The sequence below is a fragment of the Crinia signifera genome, chromosome 3 (genome assembly GCF_055691185.1).
Source record: "Crinia signifera chromosome 3, ASM5569118v1, whole genome shotgun sequence".
Lineage (NCBI taxonomy): Eukaryota > Metazoa > Chordata > Amphibia > Anura > Myobatrachidae > Crinia > Crinia signifera.
Genome location: NC_139219.1, coordinates 231,489,026 through 231,516,914, shown reverse-complemented (window position 1 = coordinate 231,516,914; position 27,889 = coordinate 231,489,026). Strand labels below are relative to the sequence as shown.

The following is a 27,889-nucleotide window of genomic DNA, read 5'->3' as shown; positions in this document are numbered from 1 at the left end:
ATAGGAAATATAATCTTTTTTACAAAACATTTTTCATTTTAATTTATATAACAGATGTGAGTGACACTGGCATTTTTAGCGGATATTTTGCACTCACAGAGATGATGGCACTCAAAGGATTAATATACTCATGCAGAAAATTAAACTTTAACACTGTGACAATAATATATTTTTACACTATTCATATATTTTATTTATGAGTACCGCTCAAATAAAATATAATATAATTAGCATTTACTATACACCACATGGTAACTGGAAATTTAAACTTACCCCACAATCATTGGCTCCATCTCCGCACATTGCCACATAATAACTGCAAAAGGTAGTATTTTGTGTTGTTATTACATTTGAAATAATATTCAGTGCATTCTACTTATTACTAAGCAGCCACCAGAGTATTTTACATAATGCTGTGTAGGATTGTTTAACCAACCATTGATAACATTTTATGCATGAAAACGAAGTAATGTGTACAGTAGATAATAGCTTCTAACTTGACTATTGTTTTATGTGAGGTTTTCCAGATTTCCCCACTTTTAGCAATATATGTGTACAGGGAGACAGCAGGACAACGTATTTACGTCATGCAACCATGGCTATTTTATTATGCAATGGGTAATTGGATAGTTGATACAATAGTTTGACTTTGGTACATTAATGTAAATGTATTTTATATGCTACAAAGGGGAAAATTTATTAAGATGGGAGTTCTGTTTCATATGGGATGTTGCTTTGGGCAACCAATCAGAATCAACCTCTTATTTATTTAGCACCTATTTCTAAAGATAACAGATAGTATCTGATTGGTTGCCCATAGCAACATCCAATCTAAAATAGAACTAAAATCTTAGTATAGATGTAGCGCCGCTCATCCAGCTCTGTGGCTCGCCAGACCACCCCCACTGGCAAGCCGACGCTACATCTAACTGGGACGCGTGAGCATCCCACACACACACACGCGTGACTCCGTTTCCCGTTGGCGGGGGGCGGGAACCCTGCCCGTCTCCGCTTCAGGTAGATGGGCAGGGTAAGGGGGGGGAGCGGGGAGGTGGGGGAACGCACTGGGGACTGGCGGCGAGGCGACAGGAACCCGGGGGGAGCTCAGTTTTAAGGGGATGCACGCGCGTCCCCTTCTGAAGGCTGGCGGGGGTTGGCACGTGGCGAATCCACCGACAGCCCCTGCAATGATGAGCTGCGCTACATCTGTATATTTCCCCCATACTCTTCTAAGTATCTGTGATATGTAAGACACTGAAATACAGGGGCTGATTCAGAGGTGAACACTATTTAGATTGTTTTCACAGTTGGCCGATGGTTTTGGATCAATGTATGCCCAAGAGCTGCACTGCTCATGTGCATATCCGGGGATGCAATGTCACTCACAGTGCCACCAAAGACGCAGCATGATTGACATGACAAAGATGCAGAACAATTTTTTTTGTCTGTGGAATTCAGTATGCTTTCTGGGTGGTTACATAGGGGTCGCTAAGCAGATGTGGGTTTGTCACCGGCGTGTCACTTTATGTAGCTGCTTCCAAAGATGCAGAATCGCTTCCACAGGACACTATACTCAGAGATAATGCATCTGCCGGCAGGTGCAAGTTTTAATGGTACATGCAGTGGTGTGTCTCAGTGGATCACATAAGGGATCCAACCTGCAGCTTCCCGATTGTTGGGAAACTCTGCGTGCAATTGCCGATGCCTGATTGACAGGCAGATGTGTTTGTGGAGAGGTATAGGGACGAATGGTTTTTGGACTATTGTTGCGTGTGGACCCTGTTTCCTTGGCTTGGCAAGGCAAAGGAATTAATCAAAAACCCAGTTCCCTTGGCCTCGCAATGCACCCCTGCTACTAAATTAGCCCCTTACTCACTAAGTGCCTGATACAGACATGCTCACTGGTCTGCCCCCTGCCCCAATTTTCCCCTGCTTGCAGCACTGAATGAGCCAGAACTCACTCTGCACTGTGATGGCTATGGGGAGAAGGAGGCTGCTGATGATGTCAGCGGCCTTTCCTCCCAGTGGCTGGGGAACGCCTGTGTTTTCTGAGGATGCCCAGAAAACGCGTGAAACGCCCCATAAAACTGTACTAAGACTAGGGGTAGATACAAAATGGATGGAGATAAAGTTCCAGCCAATTAGCTCCTCTCATTTTTTTCAAACACAGCCTTCTCCCAGTCACTGCCAAGGAACACCCAATACATTTCCAATACATTACTGAGACTGTGCTTATCAGTCACAACTGTGTATCTCACTGAGGGGTAGATGTATGAAGCAGTGGTAAGAGCAGGGCCGCCGCTAGAAATCACGCCCCCCCCCCCCAGTACTATTATGGCTGCCCCTAGCCCCCCCCCCACCCCTAAATACCATTACCATCGGCAGCACATCTCCTCGGAAGCGCACAGTGCAGCCTGCAGTGCACCAAGCCCCACTCTGTGTCCTAGGTTCAGTGCTCTGCAGGTTGCACTGTGTATTGTGTGTGCCTGGCTGGGAGGCCGCTGGGTGGGGAAGGTGGTGTGCGGCCGAGGGGGTGGGTGGCACAGGCCCCTCCAGAGGCCGGGGTCTGGGACAGCTGTACCCACATCACCCCCCTGTGTAAGGGAGGAGAAATGATAAAGTGCCTGGTACATTATCACTGGCCAATCAGCTCCTGACTGTTAAGATACAGGATGGGTTAGGAGCTGATTGGCCGCTGATGAAGTACCAGGCACTTTATCATTTCTCCTATGTGCTTCAAACAGTACATCTGCCCCCATACCTCCCAACTTTTCTCCAGTGGAGATCTGAACTCCCACACGGCAAAGCCGCTCACGCTCCTGAAAGGGGGCATGACCTTTGAAAAGGGGTGTGGCCTCGCAGGATGACGCGTCCTCAGGCCACGCTCCCGTTTTCCGCTGTTCTGCAGCGCTGAATAGACGCTGTGCGCATGAGCACAGCGTCTATTCTTGTCAGGCTGGGGGAACTCCCAACTCCCCCCCCCCGCCGCGGGACAATGGTGGCCCCAGGCGGGACGCATGAACATCCCCAAAAACTGGGACGTTCCCGCGGTAAGTGGGACAGTTGGGAGGTATGTACCCCTGAGACACATGCATTGTGCAACTTTTTAGCTACTTAGATGCATGCACAGATGAGAAACAATTTGTGCAAATATCGGCATTGTGTGCGATAAATGGGGCATGCTGTTTAATTTGTTCAAGATATAAGCAGAGGTTTTACCCACTTACAGCAATCTAGTAAACAGATGTCTGAGTAGGAACTAGGAAGACTTTTGTACTGTAGGTAAGGCTGAGAAGACAGAAGAGGAGTAATACAGTGCACTAGATGTTTTTCATGATATACTGTATTTGACAGGTGTTGCATGAGCTCATATATTTGATGCATATACAGTACCCTCAAAAAATGGAAACACAAACTAAACCATTTCAATGTGGTCATTTCACTTGTACAGGTAAGTATTAGCATCCAACTTACTCTAGTTTCTGAAATTCTTCTATGAGGTTAGATTTCTGGCCTGGAGACATTCTTGCAAAAATGCCACCGTTCAGCAACAGCTATCATAAAATAAAATACATAAAAGTAAACTTTAATGAAATTCAATATATATTGCAATATATTTTAGTTATGTGCATCTAACTGCTTCTTCACACCTGTGACGCACTCAGGCTGGCATATGTGGGTGAGAAAGTTTAAGAAAGAATGAAACACGTGTGTTCCAAACACATAAATGTATGGCCCTGCACTCTTTTCATAAATTTTTGTGTTACTGTAGCTGGAGCTGCTTAGCACTGAATTCCCTGTGCCCCCCTGACTTTCATCGGCAATTCATTGATATATCAGAATGCTCTGCATACAGATCAGCATTCAGGAGCATCATTTTAAACTTGCTAAAAAAAAAATACTGCTGCCACATTGTACAGTTTTAATGCCCCCATACACAGGTCCGATTTGTCTAAAGGTGCCCATACACGGTACAATTGTCATGCGCGATGAGATGCGCGCACATCCCATCGGACAGCTCAAAAAGTGTGTGCCGCACATACTTTTTGTACTAGCTTGCATCTCATTGCATTGCAAAACTTATGCGATGTGATGCGATCTAGTCCAAATTGCATACAATAATTGTACCGTGTATGGGCACCGTAAGAGACCTGTTTCCCCGGCAGATTTTTCTACCAAGTTTGCTGTGCGTGAGTCCTCAATAGGGGAACTGGATAAGAAAGCAGCTGCCAGAAAAAAGAGACTGGCACCTTATCATATGATGGGAAGCTTATACTGCTTTCACATTGCAGAAATGGGTAATGACACGGTATTCTTAAATGGGACTTTAAAATGGGTCAGAGCCTTGAGACCTTTCACATTGCAGGTGAAAACCGTTTTAAAAATCATTTAATACCATTCAAACATTCAACCCGTTTAACCCCCAAGGGACACGTGTAAAGCCATTGAAATAAAGCTGTTCAAACTGCCAAAAAAACGGCTTTAAACCGTGTAGGACTCTGCTTTTTAACCGTGTTGAAATACTGGTTAACTTTAAGCGGTAAATCAACTCTGGCACTTTCACATTGCAGCCTTAAACGTTTTAAAATGGAAAAAAAACGGCAAATTACCGTTTTAAAAGTGCGATGTGAAAGGGGTATTAGATAGTGCAGTACTGGTTCTATTATGTTTGTGTATTTATTTATTATGGTGTGTTTAACCTTTTTCTGACTATTTATTTATATTATTTAAATACTTTTGCTAAAGCCTATATTATAAACAGTGTTTAAAAGGCCAATGTTCAGGGTTGTTACTAGGTTCTTCTACCAATCTACCACTACCCCAGACCCCTGCACTTGCGCCAATGTTTTGCAGAGTGGGAGATTGTGGACTCCATTTGGAACCCCCCCCCATCCCCCCCTTCCACAAATCCAGGCATTTGCCACTGTACAGCCCATAGATGCTAATTAGGGCTGCCGTAATAGCAGGGGAGAAGCTTTTCATGGGAATCACATTCTGCTATCGAAGTACAGACTGAAATGAGATGGGGTGAAAGCACCCGCCTGCCCAGATGTCACTAGCAGGGAGTGTTTCCAGTACTGCAGTTGGTGGATATTAGTAGGAAGACTACAATCCACCACTGGAGGGGGTTAATAATTATGGACAAAGTATCAATGATGGAGAGAAATTATGAAGCATAAGAAGATTAATTGTGAACAATAGATGAGGAGTTAACGGTTGATGAATAAATGTTGAGTTCAAAACCAAGTCTGGACCATCACCTGACATCAAAAAACAAGTGGATCTTTACTAAAATGAGTTAAGTAACACTGACATATGCACTAATTACAGCGAGCCCCAGCTCACACATAGCTGTCAGGACTAACTGCACTTACCTTGGGCAGCAAGCTGTAGAAGTGTTGCACTATAGCCTGGTAGTCTTTCCCAGTCATCGCAAAATAGTACCTGTCATTTTGTTGGGCTTCACTAAATTTGTCAATGTCAAATGCCTAATAGTAGAACAGAAAAACAAATTGTTTCAGATGCTATTCATTAACAAGTCACAAATGGTCATAAAGTGAAAACTGGCTTAAAATACATAATTCTGCGAGGCGCTATTTAATATATTGCTGGTTTACAAATAAAGGATAGCAGTACTATTACTAATAATATGTAGGGGAAAAACTGTATATCCAGCAAAGGAGTCCCAGCATAATGTAGGAACTTTGGACCTTATTATGATCCGCACGCAACGCTGCGAAGTTCGCAGCGTTGGATGTGTATTAAACACCACCCACCATTTGCACAGCCACCCGCCTCCCACATTGTTCGACAAATTCACCTGCACGGCAGCGAATTCACCCCGCACCCTGTGGCCTTGGGTGCGGGGACCAAATCATTTGATGGTCGCCAACCATCGAATGACTTGAAATGAGCACACAAAACGGAGAGACTCGCAGATGTCTTAGTTATGCGTGTTCCCACTGCTATTTTCCATGGAAACGCCCAGCGCCAAGCAAAACCCCAATGAATCCCAGTAAGTTCTTTAGCACTATCCTAAACAACTCTACTGCAGCCTAACCCTTATATTCCCATGCTGCAGCCAAACCCTAACCTCCTCCACTCCCACAGCCTAAAGACTCATACACACTAGGCAATTTTGAGCTCAAAGTAGCTCACTTTCCCTTTTCAAGCTACTTTGAACTCAAAATCTCTGCGTATGAGAGGTGAGTGGTAATGCGTGCTCCTGCATCAGCGCCAGCCCCAGCTCCACTGTCCATTGCCCTGTTTAACAGAACCAGTGAACCACCTTCCACAGTCTATGACTGCAGAAAGTGGTTCACACCCTGTCAATATCGCTGGGTTGGTTAAATATCGCTCAGTGTGTATGCATGATTTATGGGATAGCGAGTTTCACATTATAGTACATGGGCATTAAATGCCCACACCTTTACTATCCTCTGAGTGCCTAACCCTAGCCCCATAACTTACAATGAGGATCTGGCAAGATTCCGCTGTCTGTTTTCTGAATGCCTTGATTTTGACTGCATTCCGACATAACTAGTCCTATTGAAAGGACTAGTATATATGTACTGATGTAATTCAAGTACATTTTTTGTAAAGCATTCTGTATAGCTCAACAAAGGATCCACATGTTTGTATGCACCCGATAAGTAAACAAGCAATTTGGAATATTAAAAGATGGGGCAACTTACGGTCAAATCTTCAACATCAGAGGTATGGTTTTCCATTTGTTTCCATGTGATAGATGCAGGGGAGCTTGAGGTTGGCTCACACGCCTCAATGAGGATCACTCTGGAATATTTCTGCACAACGCCAGAATTTCTTGCTACTGTTATTGCGGTTTGAAGATTATCGCCTGTAATAGAAAATAGAATATTCATTAGGGAACAAGCAGGACTCTCTGCTGTATTTTGTTTGATCCTTACAAAAAACAATACCTATTTAACAAAAATGTTTTATGTTATTTTACATATTTCAACGTATGTCCTTTTCTGTAATAAGCATGGGATAATTTTGAAACGAGAGATTGGTAGCTTCGGGCTGTATCCGAGTGTCTTAACACGTCAGGAAATACATTCCACTGCTATGGGAACCACACACACAATTTTGTATGGGACTCTTTGATGGGTATGGGTCATTCGGTCAACCCACCAAAGGTCGACATGCATTAGGTCGACCACAGAAAGTTGCCATGGCTTAGGTCAACACCTTAAATAGGTTGACATGCTTAAGGTTGACATGGATGGAAGGTTGACACAAGCATTAAATCGACAGTGTCAAAAGGTCAACGAGGCCGACATGTGCCGACAGGCAATATGTAGACTTTTTTTTGTCCTGAATGTCGGCATAGACCACGTATTGGTGCACCACGTCCCCTCACATGGCACGCTGCACTGGCAATGCTTCAGCCACGGTGCCTCGTTGCGCTTGCCACACTATTCTATTATCCCTCCACGCCCTAGTGAATAGTAGGGCATGATATACTGCCTGTCGGCACATGTCGGCTAAAAAAAAGCCGACCTCGACACTGTTGATTTAATGCTTGTGTCGACCTTCCAACCATGTCAACCTATTTCAGGTGTTGACCTAAGCCATGTCGCCCTTTAGTAGGTGGTGTATGCATACAGTACATACATACATATACATAAAGGAGAACAGGTGTCAGTTTCATCTGACACAGGAAGAGGAAATCTATTCTCGTTAAAAACAACAACGGTTTTTGTTTTAATTTCCATCATGATGATTATATCCAATATCCAATGATTTTTCAGTGTTTGACATTGTTATTTTTAAAATCTATTTCTAATTATTTAGCACCTCTAGAAGATAATAGATGGAATCTGATTGGTTGCCCATAGCAACATCCCATCTAGAATAGAACTCCCATCTTAGTAAATGTACCCCTATGTATCTAAAGCTGTAGGAACATAAGCGCAAGTAGACTATTTATTTAGGGTTAAAAAAAAATATTCTAAACTCCCAAAAACATTATGGTTAAGCTGGGTTATGGTATAAATGGTCTAGGTTGACATTCAGTATGTCGACACCAAATGGTCGGTATGCACAAGGTCAACATAGACAAAATAAGTCAACACAAGGAAAGGGTCGAAATGAGTTTTTTTGTTCATTTGGAGATTTCATCCCATGGACCCCACGTTAGTGTACCACATCTCCCCGCTTACTTCACTCGCCATGCTGCAAGCAAGGTGCGATGCTCTACTCCCACTTCCCAATCGCCAATGATTCGCGACATGAATGCTAATGTTTGAGAAAGTTCAGAAAAGAAACTCATGCTGACCTCCTTATGTGTTGACCTTTGGCTTGTGATGATGCACATCGTGAGCGGGTCGTCAGTGTCTCGTCCAACCTGCTCATGATCACGCGGAGCGCACAACCCGCTCACGATGTGCATCGCGAGCAGGTACCGATCCGATCGTGACCGCACCCGGGTGTATAGTCGTTTTCAAGATCCTACCTGCTGCAGGTAGGATCTGAATAACGACCGACCCGCGGGGCCGCGCATCGGATCGGGATCGGATCAGAACAGACATAAAAAGGCCCAATCTACCTACAATCTGCATCCAATCGGTCGGAATTGGATCTAGATTGATGGGATTGGGCTCATTTGGGATTTTCTGAATCCAGAGAGGTTAAAAATAGCATTCAGTTTCCCTAGCATTTCTCAGAAGAACCCTTGCACCTTTCTGCATCAACTGGAATGCATAAACTAGGATTGTTTCAGCTCTGTGATCTGCAGAATTGTCGGTAAGATTTGGTGCATATTTTAGCTAGAACCAAATCAGAGGGCTCCCACTCCACCAATTATTTGCTTTATCACTTTCTTCAAAAGGACAAATAATAATTTGCACAAACCTGTTATCATCACAATTCGGATTAACGCATTGTTCATCTCATTCAATACTGGAATGGTTTCTGGTTTCAAACGATTCTCTAATATCAGAAGACCAAGGAACACAAGGTCGGATTCTACCTCCTCCCTTGTAACAAAAAAAGGAAAAACTTAATTTAAACTTGAATGAGTTTGTTAAGTAATATATGTTTGCACTAAATTCAATATACCGCCACTGGCTCTGTCCAACTATCCATGGTTGTCTGCTTTTGGTCCCAATCAACACTGCTGCCTCCCAGGTCTACTTTTGGTCTTGGCCAGGTATTGAAGTCACCCCATCTGTCCCCCCTTAATGGTAGCCCTGTGCACCGACTTAGAGTGCCACTGGAGATTGCAGTGAGGACTATGATGCAGTGTGATACACAGGGGGCATTTGTGAGACGTAATGGTGGAGGACTGATGGTGTGTCTTTTTACTTAAGCAGCTGGGCATAAACGCACTTAGTAGGCATCTATCTCTGTATAAATACCGACAGTTACAATTATCAACACATATTATCACTGCATATGGAATCACAATTGTGATGGTATTTGCGAGCAGCTCTGAATTAGGCCCAGTGTTCACAGGAAATGGCAGCACAGGTTGAAAATGGGTTAAGGTATATTTCATTATAGTTGAAGCAATTTGTTGGCATGTGTAAAAGTGTGAGACTGCCTTGGTGGTGCTCCCAAGATTTATGTCATTGAGGCAATGGAGAAAGATCTTTATGCAGAAGCAAAAATAAAGACAAAAATGCCTTTCTGGATGCCCTATTATTCACATTATTGTATGTGTTTGTATCTAAAATATAAGTTTAAATTGATATCCTAAAATCACATATAATCACAAAATAATCCATTAGACATAAGTCAACAATAAGGTTTCAAAAATACAATTAGTCAATACGATGACTCCTAGGTGAACTATAAGTCCAGTCCCTTCATGTGGACGGGAGTGACGCGGAAGCCCTCGAACCTCTGCCACTGGCTGACTCTGATCACGGGCCTATCTACACGAGTGGCGCCCGCCACTACGCACCCGGCATGCACACAGGTCAAATATCCGAAAGTTGCAATTACAATAAGATGAGCTAGCACCAGCTTAAACTGTTTTAATCATAGGTCCTACCGGTTTTTCCGATTACTCGAATTAATATGCAGTGGTGCAGAATATGTGTGTTTCGCTACTGCCAGCAGCCTTTAGAGAGAACTATACATTTTCCGCAGATGTATACAATATTCATCACAGAATATACTTATACTATCTATATCTATGATCTTGGTCCTTATAACATTAAGGGGTCGCTGAGCAGTGCCGTAACTAGACATTTTGGTGCACTTGGCCAGAAAGGAAATTGGTGCCCCCTCATACTCAAAAGAGGCACATATTAAAATCAATTCAGATTACACCACACCGCACAGTAGTGTCCATTATTCACATTTGCATCTCTCTTGCATGGTGCTTCTTTGTTCTGCAGACTAGATGGGTGCCAGCGGTTGTTCACACAGTGCAGATGCACCATTGTAGCACACACCTATACCCCTTTGACACCACCTCAAAACTCCGGGTCTTCGGCGGGTCAGACCCTGGTCAAAGGAGGTGTAAATCTGTCATGCCATGTCCCTTTACACGGGACATCTACCCAGGTCACACGGCTAGGACCTGGGTAGAGGGTGGTATAAATGGGTACGCCGGGTCCGCAGGTTGGATGGGGGACACACACACAGCCTGCTATACAGTGTCTGCTATACTCTGCAGACAGCAGCGGCGGCAGCGGAGGAGGTGAATGGATGCCTGTGTGCGGCATCCATTCACCTCCCAGACGGTGGCTGGGGGGGTGCACGGGGGCTGGGGGTAGCCCAGCAGCTTACCTTGGTGCTGGGCTGCGACCAGCACAGCGATCGGTGTATCCAGCGGGGATCACCGCGGTCCCGGCGCTTAGAGATGATGTCATCTCCAAGCACCGGCTCCGTCTACACTGCGGGTGGGCACCGCAGTGTAAATGGAGTAAATCCCGGATCCGACCCGGCTTGGATCCTTCTTCCAAATGCTGGGTCGGATTCGGGATTTTTGGTGTAAAAGGGGTACTAGTTAGAGCCCTGTTGATGAATAGACACACAAAACAACTCTTGGGTGTCCTTTCATTTCGTATACAATGTTACCTCAACACTTTTTCAATTTTTCAATGAGCACTAGAGGATCATACATTTGTTACTGTACTTTCAAGTATCTTATTTGTATCTTTTCTCTCCTCTGACACTCGGATTTAAGAGAAAAAACATGATAGCTTCTGCAATGCTATCACAGCAACAGACTCTGACAGGCTTTTTATGTAAAACACAGAAGAGAAACTTTTCCTTTTTATTCTGGGCGATAAACTCATCACCCTCTCATCATCAACTTCAATGCATGCAAAGCTGGTGACAGCAGAAGTGATGAGAGATACCACAAACCTCCTTCCTTCTGATAAAACTATAAACTGTGAGCAAAGCAGCATTTTTTTGTAATATATGATATTGACCTTTATGGCATTGTGCCTACTTAAGGGGGTCATTTTATTAAGGTCAGAGTTTTAACTAAGATGGGAGATTGCATATCGCAACTTCTAGAAGATAATAGATTGAATCAGATTGGTTGCTATAGGTAACATCCTATCTTCAATAGAATTCTCATCTTAGTAAATTTACCTAATTGTCTGTACTTATACATACTAGAGGTTTTAAGAAACTCCTGTCTCTTTTTGCACCGTTTAAGGTAATGTTACCCTTTATTTTGTCTATTTTGTGAGTTAACAAAAGGCGTTTTTGTTTATCAAAGCTTATTGTTGCCTTATGTCTAATAGATTCTTTTGTGATTATAGGTGAATTTAGGATAGCAATTCAAAATGATGTCCTAAATACAAAAAGATACAATGATCTTTACAATCCTCCTGTTTGTATTTATTTTTTTGCCTCTGCATACGTATACTGTTTATTGTCTGTTATTGCAGTCAAAATACACTTAACAATCATTTAGTCTCATATATCTACATATAAATAATGTGGCAGAGATAGTGACATTTTCTGTCAAATTGACTCTTCATTATCCCAACAATTAATCTTGTTTTAATTGTTATTTTATTATTGTAATAGAGTTTTATTATAAATTTAATAAAATAAACATTTGAATGTTTCCTTCCAAATAGGAGTTATATCTTCTTAGTAAGTGACAAATTATGATATACCGGTACTAATTTGATATTATTGATTAATAAAAGACCGGGACATTCCTGCAATAAACGGGACAGTTGGGAGGTATGTAGAAATAGAACTACAGTGAGGTTGCAGGCATATCAGGAGATTTTGAATGAACAAAAACACAAACATAATTCTGCCTTTTCTGCTGCTGGTAATCTGTAAAATCAACACTGTATATGATTGATTAAAGATAATAAAAATAGAGTGCTTCTAACTCTATGTATTAATCACTTTATTCCATTTCTATTTTCTTTTAAAAAAAATATGTTGCTCAATATTATATATATGGTAACAGATTCACACCCATGCCCTTACCCAACAATGGAAATAAACATGATTCACATATGAACAGTGCTTACCTCATATAACTTTCTGTGTTCATATCCTTAGTGCACTGTATTGGTTTATATGCCAGACCTATCACCCTGAAACCCTGAAGTGTGTATACCTGAAGTTCACTGGAAAAATTAGCAGGAACTAGCAAAAAAAAATAAAGAGAAATCATAAGTCCCACCTTGTATTACACCGTCTGCACTCTATGGTCACAGTAAAACATGTTCCAATCCTTACAGATAATTATACCAAAGAAAACAAAACTAAAGGAAAGCTGTTATTGGGTGCATTCATAAAGTACCTCTGCTGTTAAAAATATGAATTTATTGAATATGTATTAAAAAATGACCTAACATTCTCATTAGTTGTCACAAAGTACACATTATTATTATAATAATTAATATTACAATATGGCACCACAAGTGAGCCCCAGTGCCGCAGACAGAGCAGGTAAGTCTAATGGGGTAGGCAGTCCAGCTCAGGAACTGGTGGCGCTGTCCAAAGTAACCAAATAAGCCTGAGGTCCAAATGGCAAGGCAATCCGAAACACATTTGGCGTGCCTTGCCATCCTTGTTTGTGACTACCCGTTTGGACCTCAGGCTTATTTGGTTACTTTGGACAGCGCCACCAATTCTGTAGCTGGGCTGCCTACCCCATTGGACTACTGCTCCTGTTGTGCATCGGGTCTATGTTTACCATGCTTTTTCTCCTAAATTGTAAGTGCACATCCTTATTAAAATGTGATGTTTTAAAACGTTATGCACTATTTGAACTTTCTTCTATTTACATATCATCCTATTGGGAGGATTCCATTATTTCAAGCTGCATCCATTGACTATCACCTCCAACTGGATTATTGAATATTTGGTGACTTTTTGCTGCTAATTTACACTTTGTGTGGAGAACCTTTTTAGAGCTTTTTATCAATTTATTTATTTATTGCAAATAATATTGTAATATGCAAAAGGTAATTATCCAGCCTGTGAGTATCAATATCTCTTAATTTGTTGAACCCAAATAACCTTTAACTTATAGACTTTTGTAATATCAACAAGAAAAATATGCAAAATAAAAACACTATTACCTGATTCTGATGTGCAAAATCGAATTACCATTTCTGGTGCCCCCTTCATGAATGCCAAGTGTTCTTCACTTCCTTCAACCTGAGATATCACAGACATCCGCTGTAGGCTGGAGGAAAAGGGAAACTGTTGTAGGATGGTAAGTCCTTCCACAGGGACCTACAGTAGCAGAAAAAAATGTGTATTCAATTTTTACCCCATTGAAAGTGAACGTAGAATTAAAAAAAATATATAGAAATAACCTAACAAATAAAAAAATAAAAATATAGTGTACAGATATAGATGATAAATTATTAGTCTATGTGTATATTGTGTATTTATATATGTATAGACACAAATAACACACACACACACACACACACACATATATATATTTTACGTTCCAGAATATATGAATGTGCCAGAAATTGATAGTGTTGGCATGTGCAGAGAACTGACGTGCAAACACTGTAAATAAAATAAATTACTTATATACAGTACATATTTTATTGTATTACCCAATACAAAACTTGGAATATTACAAGTAATATTTTTGGGAGGGCTTGGTTGTATGCACCTGTCAGATGCACCTGTTACAAAATACATCCTTAAGATTACTAGTCGTCTGCCCTGACATGTCTGTGATGTCCCTCTTCCCACATGACAGACATCTAGAAAATGCTCATTGCACTCACACACTGCATAGTCCCCATTGATTTTGTTATTCCATCTCTGCCATCCATCATCTCATGGCAATGTATATACTTTTCATTTATAATAATTTATGTGTTCTAGTCATCATTCATTTGTTCTTGTATGTAAATTGGGTGGACATAGGGTCTAATGCATGTATTGCTAATAGAGAAAAAGCAGTTGCCTGTGTTAAAAAAGTCACCACCCAGAAAGAAAGAATAAACGTCTATTGCAAACAGCTATGCATTGGCAGATCCATTTGCAGAAACTAAAACATAAAAGTTTTTTTTCCATTTGAGCTAGTCTAAGACTTCCCCATATCTGCTAAAGAAATAGACTGGGTGTGGTCTTGGCTGATGTCAGAGACCCACCTCAAAAACACCTTGGCATGCCTGCGTGTTGGCCAGAACACCCAAAAAATGCTGGTTTCCTGTCAATGAAATTGTGACGGTTTTTCAACTACTATGCATATGGATTTTGTTTGCGATATGCGTATGCGCAATGTGAACGCTGTGAACGCACAGTCATTAGATAATCAACCAGATTGTGATTTCTCTAAATATCATTGCATACTGAATTCGCCTATAGACAAGTGGATAGTGCAAACACTGGATCAATTACAGTCATAATGCATAAGTAGCAAACTAGTTTGCACTTAAGATTTGTGATTGGGGATGACCTAATGTTTGTGCGGTCTGCATCTAGATTCAGGGCCGGTGCAAAGTTTTTTGTCATCCTAGGCATACAGCTCTCCCCACCACCCACACACCAATACCAACTTCTCAGAACCTCAGGTGAATATGTGGAGGTGGCGTCTTAGAAGTTCAACACCTGCTGCTTGCATTCATTTTAACAAGGTAGCCTCTATCAGAGTCATCCTTACTTTTGTGACAGTCAGAAAGGAATCTCCAGATTCTGGAGCCTCTAGGCTGTCTAATGGTATAGGCAGCTGTCTTTTGGTAGGGCCAGCCCTGTGTAGACTGAGCAAATGAAAATAAGCATTCAGTGGGTGTTCCAAGCAAAAAAATGATATAGTCTCCATAAGTTGAATGATGTAATGTGCCTCTAAGGATTATTTTTTTCTTTTAATTTTACCATTGATGCTGGATATGCACACTCTGGAAATTTTTGGAGGAAGGAGGGGGTGCTACACTTTTGGTGCTGCCTATGTAAGTTTATAGTTCCCAATCAGGCCCTGGAATATACATTTCATAACCTGGCTTAACCCACTATGTCATGTACAGGTATGTCCTTTTACATCCTTGCTGAGATGAATATGCATTGCAGCAGGGATGTCGCAGCATAGTAAGGAGCATGCATGTTCCCATATCTTATTCATTTCAACCTGATAGTGATGCTAACAAGAGTGGCATAACGCACTGCATTTAGGTATCATTTGGAGGCACTGCTAGGATCTGATGAAACAACATATAGAAACCAGGATAAAAAGAGAACAAAATGGTCAACATTACGGATGAAGATACTTGTCTTGGTGTTATCATTTCAGATATGTATATGGGGATTTTTTTGACAGTTCATTGTTATTTCTGATGAAAATACCATTAAAGCTTTTAAAGTTCTATAATTGTATTGCATTGTGAAAACTCACTCATTTATTCACAGTATATGTTTACCCATACTGTAATGTTAGGGATGATCTTGTTGTTTTTTTCTATAGCAACAAACCAAAAACCCTTGTTCCTGTTTTATTAGGTAATAGAGTGGCATAATACAAGTGCACAGTCTGGTACATGACATTAGAGGAGGGGATGGGACCCCCTGTGGTTTTCTGATGTGCTCTTATAAAATCAATCTACTGAGTTTCAAAGCCCTACATGACCAAGGCCCAAGGTACCTGAAGCAGCTTCTGATTCCATACTGTCCCACCCGATTACTGCGGTCTGTAGATGAAGGACTTTTAGCAGTACCTAGGATCTCCCGTAATTTATCTGGGGGTCGAGCTTTTAGCCATTGAGCTCCGACTTTATGGAACTCACTTCCCCGCACAGTTCGAGAGACCCCCACTCTAGAATGCTTCAAAAACAGACTCAAGACCTTCCTATTTACTCAAGCGTTTCCTTCAGTCCCTTAAGTATTGATTATGAAAAGCTTCTCTGTACTGTATTATATTCATTCTATCTGTTAAGCGCCTTGAATCCTATTGGAGAAAGAGTGCTATATAAATAAAATTAATCTTATATTATTATTATTATTATAGGCCAGTCCAACCCTGTGCAGATCCAATTCTCCCTTACAGATGGAGCGCCTCTCAGCCAGCACCGGGGCTCACCAGATTGCCCCTGCTGGCGATTCATATCACTGGGATACGTGAGCGTCCCATACACACGCGCGTCCCAGTTACCGTGAACACTTCCCTGCACTTCAGGGAGATGGGCAGGGTTAGGGGGGGGCGAGCGGGGAGGTGGGGGAAAGCATCGGGGATTGGTGGTAAGGCGGCGGGGACCAATGGTGAGCTCTGTTAGAAGGGGATGCGCATGCGGCCCCTTCCGGCAGTTGGCGATTTAACCACCAGACCCCCGCTAGAAGAGGCCAGCTCCATCTGTATATTCTGCATATTGATGCATCTTATAATAGTGTTAGGGTAAGTATTGTATCTATAGCAGGCTGAACTGTTTTTTCCTGTACCGAGGAAGTAGATTCAAATATATAACTAATTAATGGGTAATTATAATGCAAAGCCATATATCCTGATGGAAAGTGGAGATATCAACTGATCTTGCACAAAAACTACTGATCTTTGGTACTGAACACCGTGCATGACCAACACAGGCATTTGTTATAGACAAAACTTTGACTTTAATAAATGATCATTCAATTGTGCCTGTTTGGGGGTAAGAAAGAAGAAATACTGCAAATCCTATGGAAAATCGAGATGAAAGATGTCCTAACATAAAACATCAGTGATGCCCTTTAGATCTTATGTGTGTGTACTTAAAGTTCCCAAAGGACAGAGCTGGGATATTTTAATAATTTACTGATTATTGCACATGATGCATTCAAGTTTAAAATTAATTTTAAAATTAAAAAGGTTAACTGTTGAGAGGAGTATACACAAATATGGGTTAGTTTAGTAAATCTAAATTTTCTGTGTAAAGAGACCTTTGATAACTAGTGTTTTCCTGAACATTTTTTTCAATTTATGATTGTATGTGTAAATTCAGGGCCACTGAGAGTAGGGGGAGCAGTTACCATTTCTTGCACCTTTCTGCTGTATGCTGGGCTGCAGTGGGGGCAAGGGAGAGCAGCAGTCACCTCTGCAACCGCAGCAGTCTCCTCTGCCTCTGCAGAGGGAGCAATCACTGATTCCCACCACCACTACCTGGTTTGTCTCTGGCTTTATAAGTATGCCTGGTCACACCTCCTTTGAGTGGACCGCTTATTTATTTATTAACAGTTTCTTATATAGCGCATACATATTCCGCAGTGCTGTACAGAGAGTATTTGAACATTCACATCAGTCCCTGCTCCAGTGGAGTTTCAATCTATATTCCCTACCACATATACACACATGTTAATTTGTTGGGAGCCAATTAGCCTACCAGTATATTTACGGATCGTGGGAGGAAACCGGAGTACCCGGAGGAAACCCGAGAATATACAAACTCCACACAGATCCATGGTGGGAATCGAACCCATGACCTCAGTGTTGTGAGGCAGTAATGCTAACCATTACACCGTCCATACTGCCCACTTGGGCCCAGTACAGCTCCCTATGGCCCTGTGTAAATTATGTAAGTAAAAATGAATGCTATTATTATTTTCTATATGACATTTTCTATGCCCATAACAATTTTGCACTTCATAATACTTACTTTATTGGATTTAAGTACTGGTCTCACAACAAGATGGTGCGCTCTTGGTTTACCCTCTGGGTTGTCCATCTGATATGTCTGATCTATTTCCTGGAGCAAAATTTAATAAAGTGTTAAATATGTTTTGCTCGAGACCTCAAGTACATGTCTAGAATACTTTATGATGTGAGAAACATCTGAACAAAATTATCTTCAGATGAGGGGTTGATTCCTACACGTATTCATTTGATGGCATATACATTCGGAAATACAAATGTGCCATGAATATGAATACGAATGCAAGTATTTTCAACATAGTAAATGCCGAAAACACATGTAGGCAGTCATATTTGCATACGACTGCCTACGAATATGCCTAAAATAGGTGTATTTTCGTTAGTAAAATTTCCCCATTGGATCTAATTCAGTAAGCCCCTGAGTTGTGCAAAAATCGCTCATCAGTGATTTTTGCACAACTGTGCATATGCGCACACCGCAGAGTGCATGCACAAAGGCTCAAACTGTTGTCATGTTCTGAAAAGATGCGACTGCAGTCTGAGTGACACTGTCGCAGGAATATCCAGACTATTTTCAAGGTGGTTCATGGCAGCTGTGTGCCTTTGCACGCCGGCGCTACGAGATGGAAAATGGAGGCTCAGCTCTAGTCTTCCCAGCCTGAACTCCCAGGCGAACTATATTCAGCTTACACACTGAATGATATCGGTAAATGATATCGGTAAACGATATAGTTTAGTGACGTCTCCGGGACCCGCTGAAAAAGTTTTGCAGATGGGGAGTTTGCGTCATCCCTATCAATATACACACTAGACTTAAAAAAAAAAAAGATGTTGCTCAAAAGGGCATTATTAAATGCTTGTCTGGTGTTTTTGGGGCTTATTAAGCTGTAATAATAGATAATAAAGTAGATAAAAAAGATATTTCAAAGAATAACGGGTGACATTTAATTGGATGCGATTTTTAGTCACTTTCCAAAATCGCACCTTATCGTACTTTTCAAAATCACATATTTTTTTCGGAATATGCATATGTAATGATATGCAAGATCTGGGCAAAAAAGTGCGATAAAGTGCGAGATTTTTAGTCATGAAATTGTGCGAATTTGAGGAAATGTGCGATATTGTGTTAAAAAAAGGGAAATAAAGTCCCCCCCTCCTGAGCATAACCAGCCCCGGGCTCATTGAGCCGGACCTGGTTCCAAAAATCTGGGGGACAAAAAATCTGGGGGTCCCCTGTGTTTTGAAATCAGCACCGGGCTCCAACAGCCAGTGGTGTCATGCTGCAGCCGGGGGACACTCTTAACATAAGGTTCCCCGGCCGTACCATGAGCACCGTGGCTGGTCAGCCTTGGACGAGGTACCTGGGGGAGTGGGGACCCCCCTATTAAGGGGTCCCCCCAGGCTTCACCCGTCCAGGGCTGAAGCCCGGGGCTGTCGCTGGCATCCGTGGGCTGTGGACGCCGGCCTGATAGGGTTAAATCATTCAAACCAAACATTGCTTTATACAGGGGAACTACAAGTGCCAGCAGGCCTCCCCCGCATGTTGATACTTGGTGAACCACAAGTCCCAGTATGCGGGCATTAATGGGCTCACTGCTGTCACAGCACTATAGAAGCTGTTAGCAGGAATGGAGGAAGCCGGCTCACCCCGCTGTCAGTGTGGGGTGAGCTGGCTTTGGAGGAGGGAGACTCAGCGCTGGACCCTGGTTCTGTAAGTGTGTTGAGGTGTGTGTGTGTTATAAACTAGTACTTTTCTCTGTGTGTGTGTTTTATTTTAACATTCTTTTTACAGGTGGACTACAAGTCCCTGTGGGCCCGTTAATGCCCCGCATACTGGGACTAGTGGTCCAAGTCTCAGCATGTGGGGGAGGCCTGCTGGCACTTGTAAATATGCGATTTGTATACTTTATAATGGGAACACATCTGGATGGGAGTTCCGGAGTTACTAAAAATCGCACCTTCACAATGTGCGTTATTTGCCGTTTTTCGGATCTCATTAAATATGCGATTTCAGAAAACGTGCGATTTCGGACGTTTTTGATGAAAACATTGCCAAGAAACTATTTTTGCATCTCATTAAATGTCACCCAACATTTCTAACAGAAATGGTAGTAAAGCATTATGTATTTCTTCCATTAGATGGCAGCATTACCCAATTTGTGCCTTCAAACATCTTCAGGTCCAAAGGATCTCCCTGAATTTTCCCATCCAAAATGATCAATGAGTGGCAGCAGGCCATTGCCCCAAGGAGTGGGCACCATGGCAAACTATTTCCACTTGTAAACATATGAACTTTCTGAAATCTAAACATGAGAAACAAATTAGTAATTTAATTTCTCACCACAAAAAAACCCTCAAAAACATTGGTTAATTGTTGATGCATTTGGCTAAGTATTCATTTGCTGCTAATAATTATTGTATTCAGTTTTGAAGTTAACAAGTGCATTACAAGCAATGGCCATTTAAATGATTAAATATTCAGAAAATCATAAAATATTGCAGATGAGTGTACAGATCATTCTGAAGTTCTGTCAACGTGTGTGTCTCAGGAGCCGATTTTACACCATCCACATCTGAGAATGCAGAGGTTCCCTGATAACATTGGCTCAACTCGCAATTGTGATAATTGATTACATTGCATAGAAGTATCAATTATCTCATGCAGGGATAGAGCTTGCGATAAAGGGCCTTATTTTGGTTCATTCTTTCTGACAAAATCCTTCTTAGATGGGCAAAACCATGTGCACTGCAGGTGGGGCAGATGTAACATGTGCAGAGAGAATTAGATTTGGGTGGGGTTTTACTTCAAAGTGAGATCTATATTGCAGTGTAAAAATAAAGCAGTCAGTATTTTCCCTGCACAGAAACAAAATTACTCACCCAAATCTAATTCTCTCTGCACATGTTACATCTGCCCCCCCCCCCCCCCCCCCTGCAGTGCACATGGTTTTGTCCATCTAAGAAGGATTTTGTCAGAAAGAATGAACCAAAATAAGGCCCTCAGTTCTATGCTTGTAATGGGTCTTTGAAGCACTATCAGATAGTTTTTCAGAAAAAATACCCCAATGCGACCTTCACCCGACTCCCCGTCACACCAGCACCCCTGGGTTGGTTGTCCAGGACTTGAAGTGTGCCATTATGCAGCGGTATGTCATACTGACATTTCCCTCAAGCACTGTTTTTTTTTTTTGTGGTCAGAGGCTGTGGCACCTGCCTCTTGTGGTGAATTTAGTGGGGGCAAACGGTCACGTGCCCCCCCCTCCACCCCTGTTTTCCCCCTGGAGACCGCCGGCAGGCATGCAGGGTTGCTCGATGTAAGGTGGGGAAAACCGCCGCCGGGAAGAACTGAAAGCATTGACAGCCAGGCAGAGAGCAGAGGGCTGCCCGGCTGTATTCAGAGCACTGCACATCCCGGCTATTAGAAATCTCACGCTGCTGTCGGCAGCGCAAGATTTCAAATAGCCGGGATGTGCTATGCTCTGAATACAGGCAGGCAGCCCCCGTCTCTCTGACTGGCTGTCAATGGCTGTCACTTCTGCCCGGCTGCGGCTGTCCGCCTGTTACTGGGAGCATATATTCCCCCCTGGCAATGAGCATGTATTCCCACATGGCAAAGACCATGTAACCCCCATAGCAACGACCATGTAATCCCCATGGCTATGATCATGTAACCCTCATGGAAAGGACCATGCAATTCCACATGGCAACGATCATACAATATATTCTCCCTTGGCAATGAGCATGTATTCCCCCTTGGCAATGAGCATGTATTCCCACATGACAATGACCATGTAACCCCCATGGCAACAAGCATCTAATTCCATGTGGCAATGAGCATGTAATCCCACATGGCAAAAGCATGTAATCCCACATGGCAGCGAGCATAGAACCCCTGGCAACTAGCATGTAATTCCACATGGCAATGAGCACGAATCTCTGGCAACGAGCATGTAGGTAAGCAGCACTTATGTAGAATAATGTGTAATAGGCGTTACAGTGTTTGGCATAATACGTAATGGACATTATGGTGTGTGGCTTAAAGTGTAATGGGCATTATGGTGTAAATTTTTGACACATGCCAAATGTCACTGTTTATGGAATTTATTGTGAATTTTGTCTGTGTAGTATTATGTGTCTGTGTAGTATTATGTGAATTTTGGCTCAATCCATGTGGCATTATGTGAATGTTGGCTCAATCCGTGTAGCATTATGTGAATTTTAGCTTAATCCGTGTGACATTATTTGAATTTTGGCTCCATCCGTGTAGCATTATGTGAATTTTGGCTTAATCCGTGTGGCATTATGTGAATTTTGGCTCAATCCGTGTAGCATTATGTGAATTTTGGCTCAATCCGTGTGGCATTATGTGAATTTTGGCTCATTCCATTTGGAATCATGTGTAAGGGGCAAGTATAATAGGGTCTACTATTTTGTTGCCTTCAGTGCACGCATGACTACATCCTTCACTTTTGACGCCAAGGTGTGCCTGTCAACTTTAAATGCCAGGGCCTATTTATAATCCAATTCCCACCCTTTCTCTGCTCTATTCCTATCTCTCTCCGCTCTATGAACATTCACACTGGCACCACTGTAGGCCACCAGTAACCGATGTAGGGGGCATGAAGGGCCCACAGGGGGAATGTAGTGGTATTGAGTCATGTTCAGGGGTGTGGCCAGTCTCCACATTGGATTACCTAACCATTAGAATGTGCATGCTCTGGGACCCTTGATAAAAATATATTGTTTCCCATGTGCCCCTGTGGGCCAGTTCAGGTCTACCTGCAACAAGCAACATTATTAAGCATTATCTTTGCACCCACTGCTACCAGGATTGGCTGTTCATGTTTCAGATGTACAGCATTAAATGAAGTCAGACATGGCATGCTAGTTCCAAGTAGCCATGCTGTACAAGAACTGTTACCAGGAAACCACCCTCCCCCAACTCACATGGCTCCACTGGGTGGGGCCAATTACATAAGATTATCATCACACAAACATCTCTCTTTTTTATATATGCTTCAGGTATAACATAACTAACATTGCTAATAATGTCCTCCATTAGATTTTTTTATTTTGTTTGAGTAAACTCCAAATAAAGTCTGTCTGGTGGCCGGAGTTGAGTTTCGATGGACCAGAGTCTATATATATGTATAGCAGGTGATACTGATGGACTGCGATCTGGTATGCTTGCATGTTCCCTGTTCTTAACCCCTTACCGACGCAGCCTGTTTTTGCCTTCCTGACAGAGGCCTTTTTTTCATATCTGACATGTATCACTTAAGTGGGGATAACTTTTTTTTGCTTTTACTTATCCCAGTGATTTTGAGATTGTTTTCTCGTGACACATTGTACTTTAAGTTAGTGGTAAATTTTGGCGATACAGTCTGTGTTTTTTTGTGAAAAATACCAAAATGTCGTAAAAAAATTGAACATTTTGCAATTTGCAAAATGTTAAATTTTCTGCTTGTGAGACAAATAATCATACCACTCAAAATAGTTCATAACTAACAAAGATCATATGTCTACTTTATGTTTTAATCATTATTTCTAACTCCTTTTATTTTTTTTGGACACTAGGGGGCAGCAGAGTCAAAATTATACACCTAACACAGTAAACGCTGCTTTTGGCTGTTCACTTTTGAACAGCCAATCGCAGCGATCGCTGAGGGCGGGGGGGGCATCGGTGCCCCCCCTGGGCAATGAGGGAAGATGTCTGCTGTCAGTGACAGCAGACATCGTCCCTCTGTCACCGCGTCTATAGATGCGGTGACAGTTTAAAGTCATGACGTACATTTACGTCATGTGTCGGGAAGTACATCCCGACCATGACGTAAATGTACGTCAAATGTCGGGAAGGGGTTAATATTGTCGCCTTTCATATTCCTAATTTGCTATTGGCACAGCTGAGTCCATAATCAGGACAGGAGTGTAGGGGGGTTTCAGACTGGAGCAGACCAGTGATGTCACAGCAGTTTAATAGACTGCAGCTTCAGTTTACTTGCAACAGATCCAGTTAAAACACTATATTGAACATTTTTATTTTTAACAGTTAAAACATAATTACCTGCTTTCACTGGATGGAACAACCCCCCATAAATCAAGACCATCTTCCGTTAATGTACCAGTCTAAGAAAAAGTAATGCACATAGTAAATAGTAGAATGTCAGGGCTCACTAGTATTGCTTATTTACTTTATTATATCAAAGAATAATTTATCTACTTCTTTGTATATAGCAAAGTTTTATAAATGTCTAAATTAGTGGTAGTTTCAGCAAGCTATCCTCTACCTGGCATCAGCTGATTCCCTTTACTAGTGAGAAAAGCATTCAGAACCAGGTAATGCCAGGCACACTGCTAGAAACATTGGGGCAGATGGAGAAGAAAGTGAAAGGAGATAAAACACCAGCCAATCACCTCCCAACTGTCATTTTCAAACACAGTTCATTGGCTGGTGCTTTATCTCCTTTCACTTAATCTCCAGTTTATCGCTTTTAAAGGTCACGTTTAGTCTTTTTGGCTATTTTAAGTTAAAATAAATACTACAAAGTTGGACGGGTGTGGATCAGCTCACATACGATGTCAAGGTAGACAGTCAATAAGTTGACACCGAAATGTCGACATTGACAAAGGATTGACATGCACTAGGTCGACATTGAAAAAAGTCGACATTCAGTAGGATGACAGTGAAACAAATTGACGCAAGCAAAAGGTCTGTGTGGAAAGGGTTGACACATAAAAAGGTTGAGAGGAGTTTTTCAGTTTTTTATATTTTATGAAACTTTTCTTTATACAGTTTTGTGCGGTGGTGACACCACTTGGTCCATGTTTATCTTGGTGCGCAGAAATATTTGTAATGTACTCGCATCCTAGCGAAGAGGGAAGCACCACCCACCAAACACCTGCCCCCCGCTGTCAAATGCCCTCTTTAACATGCGAGGGGATGTGTATGCGAACACATCCCCCTGCATGGGGCTGAAGGTGAGAGAAATCATTCGATGGTTGCTGACCAATGAATGATGTCTCTCCCTTTTAGTAAAAAAATTCAGTCTGAACTGACATTTATTATGGTCGGGGAAGGGGGAGGACCCTGACGTCACATGACGTCAGCCGCCTGTCCCAAGCAAGCATCGACTCGACGTTCGCATAAACACCTATGCACATGAGCAAACCTCAACCAGCGGGATAGGGGCTGAATTCCCCTGTCTGAACAGGTTTGAATTGGCCCTAAAGTCCTGAAGACATTACAGATGTCTAATAGTTCACAGTTGAGAAGACAGACACTGGTTCAGCTGGCACCATGACTGAACACATTGCCTGGGCTCCATCTCTGAAGGTGTTCCCTGACAGGACATATCCAGCACATGGGGTTAGCAGGTTTCTTACCTTATCAAAGCAAACCAGATTTATTCTCCCGCACACATTGATTCTTTGTGGACTAATGCAAAATATTTTCTTTCTCTTGAGCCGTTTCTGAGCGTACATGATGGCTATTGCCACAGCAGCGGGAAGTACCGGTGGTATTGCACATGTGACTGCAATCACTGACTTCAGTATAACACCACCTACAGTATCCTGAAACACAAACCGTTTTAAAACGAGGAAAGAACACAATGAAATTGTATTGGCATATACAGATACACCTTTGTGTAAATAGCCCTGTTTGCCGCAGCGGGAAGTTTGGGAGAATACTTTTCCTGAGTATTTTATTAATAAGCAGCAAAACCACATTGCAGGCACACACAGGCCACTGGGGCTAGCGGCACTTGTACTGCACTTCTGCAAAAGTGTCTGGGGGTAAATTCACAAAAGTGTGAGTTTTTAGAAGTGAGAGATGTTGCCCACAGCAATCAATGAGATTCTGTTTATCATTTACCTAGCACCGTCTTTAGAGGAAAATAGCTAGAATTTGATTGGTTGCTATGGGCAACATCTCTCACTCACGCTTTAGTCAACTTACCAAGAAGTGTCTGATTCTGGGTCGCATCCCAGCTCTGCCTGTATTAAGTGCCCACTCTGGGGTACATCCATGTGTAAGAATGTGTAAGGAGTTCGATGCTAACTATTTTTCTACCCCCTTTTGTCTCCCAGTTAACCCCCCCCCCCCTCAGTAATTGCAGTTCATTATCTATAAAGTATATTGTTTTGCCTGCATGAGGCTGAATTGCCATTGAGGCTTCAAATACACATCAGGATGTACAGCACGCACAGTGTGAGTTTGTAGACATTTTTAGACATTGTGCATTTGAACACCAGCATTGCACGTAACTCTAAAAAACCCCAAGCCCTAAGTCTCAAATCTGTGTAAAAAGATTCTTATATGAGTAGCATTGTCCATTCCTCCAACCACAATATCGTTATCCGTAATCCTGTACAAAAAAAGGATTAATCTATCATCCCTGCTTCACTGTGGGCTGCTATGCATGAGGCTATAATATATACCTCTGCTGCACTGTGGGCTGCTATGCATGAGGCTGTAATATACCTCTGCTGCACTGTGGGCTGCTAAGCATGAGGCTATAATATATACTTCTGCTGCACTGTGGGCTGCTATGCATGAGGCTATAATATATACCTCTGCTGCACTGTGGGCTGCTATGCATGAGGCTATAATATATACCTCTGCTGCACTGTGGGCTGCTATGCATGAGGCTGTAATATACCTCTGCTGCACTGTGGGCTACTAAGCATGAGGCTATAATATATACCTCTGCTGCACTGTGGGCTGCTATGCATGAGGCTATAATATATACCTCTGCTGCACTGTGGGCTGCTATGCATGAGGCTGTAATATACCTCTGCTGCACTGTGGGCTGCTATGCATGAGGCTGTAATATATACCTCTGCTGCACTGTGGGCTGCTATGCATGAGGCTATAATATAAACCTCTGCTGCACTGTGGGCTGCTATGCATGAGGCTATAATATACCTCTGCTGCACTGTGAGCTGCTATGCGTGAGGCAATAATATATACCTCTGCTGCACTGTGGGCTGCTATGCATGAGGCTATAATATATACCTCTGCTGCACTGTGGGCTGCTATGCATGAGGCTATAATATACCTCTGCTGCACTGTGGGCTGCTATGCATGAGGCTATAATATACCTCTGCTGCACTGTGGGCTGCTATGCATGAGGCTATAATATATACCTCTGCTGCACTGTGGGCTGCTATGCATGAGGCTATAATATATAACTCTGCTGCACTGTGGGCTGCTATGCATGAGGCTATAATATATACCTCTGCTGCACTGTGGGCTGCTATGCATGAGGCTATAATATATACCTCTGCTGCACTGTGGGCTGCTATGCATGAGGCTATAATATATACCTCTGCTGCACTGTGGGCTGCTATGCATGAGACTATAATATATACCTCTGCTGCACTGTGGGCTGCTTTTCATGAGGCTGTAATATATATCTCTGCTGCACTGTGGGCTGCTTTGCATGAGGCTATAATATACCTCTGCTGCACTGTGGGCTGCTATGCATGAAGCTGTAATATTTACCTCTGCTGCACTGTGGGCTGTTTTGCATGAGGCTATAATATAACTCTGCTGCACTGTGGGCTGTTTTGCATGAGGCTATACTATACCCAGGGCTATTTTTCTGCAGGCTCCAGCAGGAACTGTGGCCCTTATTCTAGTTCACTCTTTCTGACAAAATATTTCTTAGATGGACAAAACTATGTGCACTGCAGGTGAGGCAGGTGTTACTTGTGCAGAGATAATTAGATTTGGGTGGGGTTTTACACTTGCCTCACCTGCAGTGCACATGGTTTTGTCCATCTAAGAAATATTTTGTCAGAAAGAGTGAACTAGAATAAGGGCCACAGTTCCTGCTGGAG

At 42.4% G+C, this 27,889-nt stretch overlaps 1 protein-coding gene across 1 annotated transcript in view; it reads right to left on the bottom strand.

The window, feature by feature from the left end:
- LOC146062977 (putative cation-transporting ATPase 13A4) overlaps positions 1-27,889 on the bottom strand; it is a 137,797-nt gene that overhangs the window by 35,180 nt on the left and 74,728 nt on the right. The window contains exons 12-22 of the mRNA XM_083174987.1: positions 25,430-25,618; positions 24,111-24,172; positions 20,199-20,349; positions 18,051-18,140; positions 13,548-13,704; positions 12,489-12,606; positions 8,878-9,002; positions 6,696-6,859; positions 5,376-5,489; positions 3,475-3,554; positions 274-316 (exon numbers count right to left, since the gene is read on the bottom strand). Coding sequence (XP_083031113.1) covers positions 274-316; positions 3,475-3,554; positions 5,376-5,489; positions 6,696-6,859; positions 8,878-9,002; positions 12,489-12,606; positions 13,548-13,704; positions 18,051-18,140; positions 20,199-20,349; positions 24,111-24,172; positions 25,430-25,618 — 1,293 coding nt within the window. The remainder of the gene's footprint in view (positions 1-273; positions 317-3,474; positions 3,555-5,375; positions 5,490-6,695; positions 6,860-8,877; positions 9,003-12,488; positions 12,607-13,547; positions 13,705-18,050; positions 18,141-20,198; positions 20,350-24,110; positions 24,173-25,429; positions 25,619-27,889) is intronic.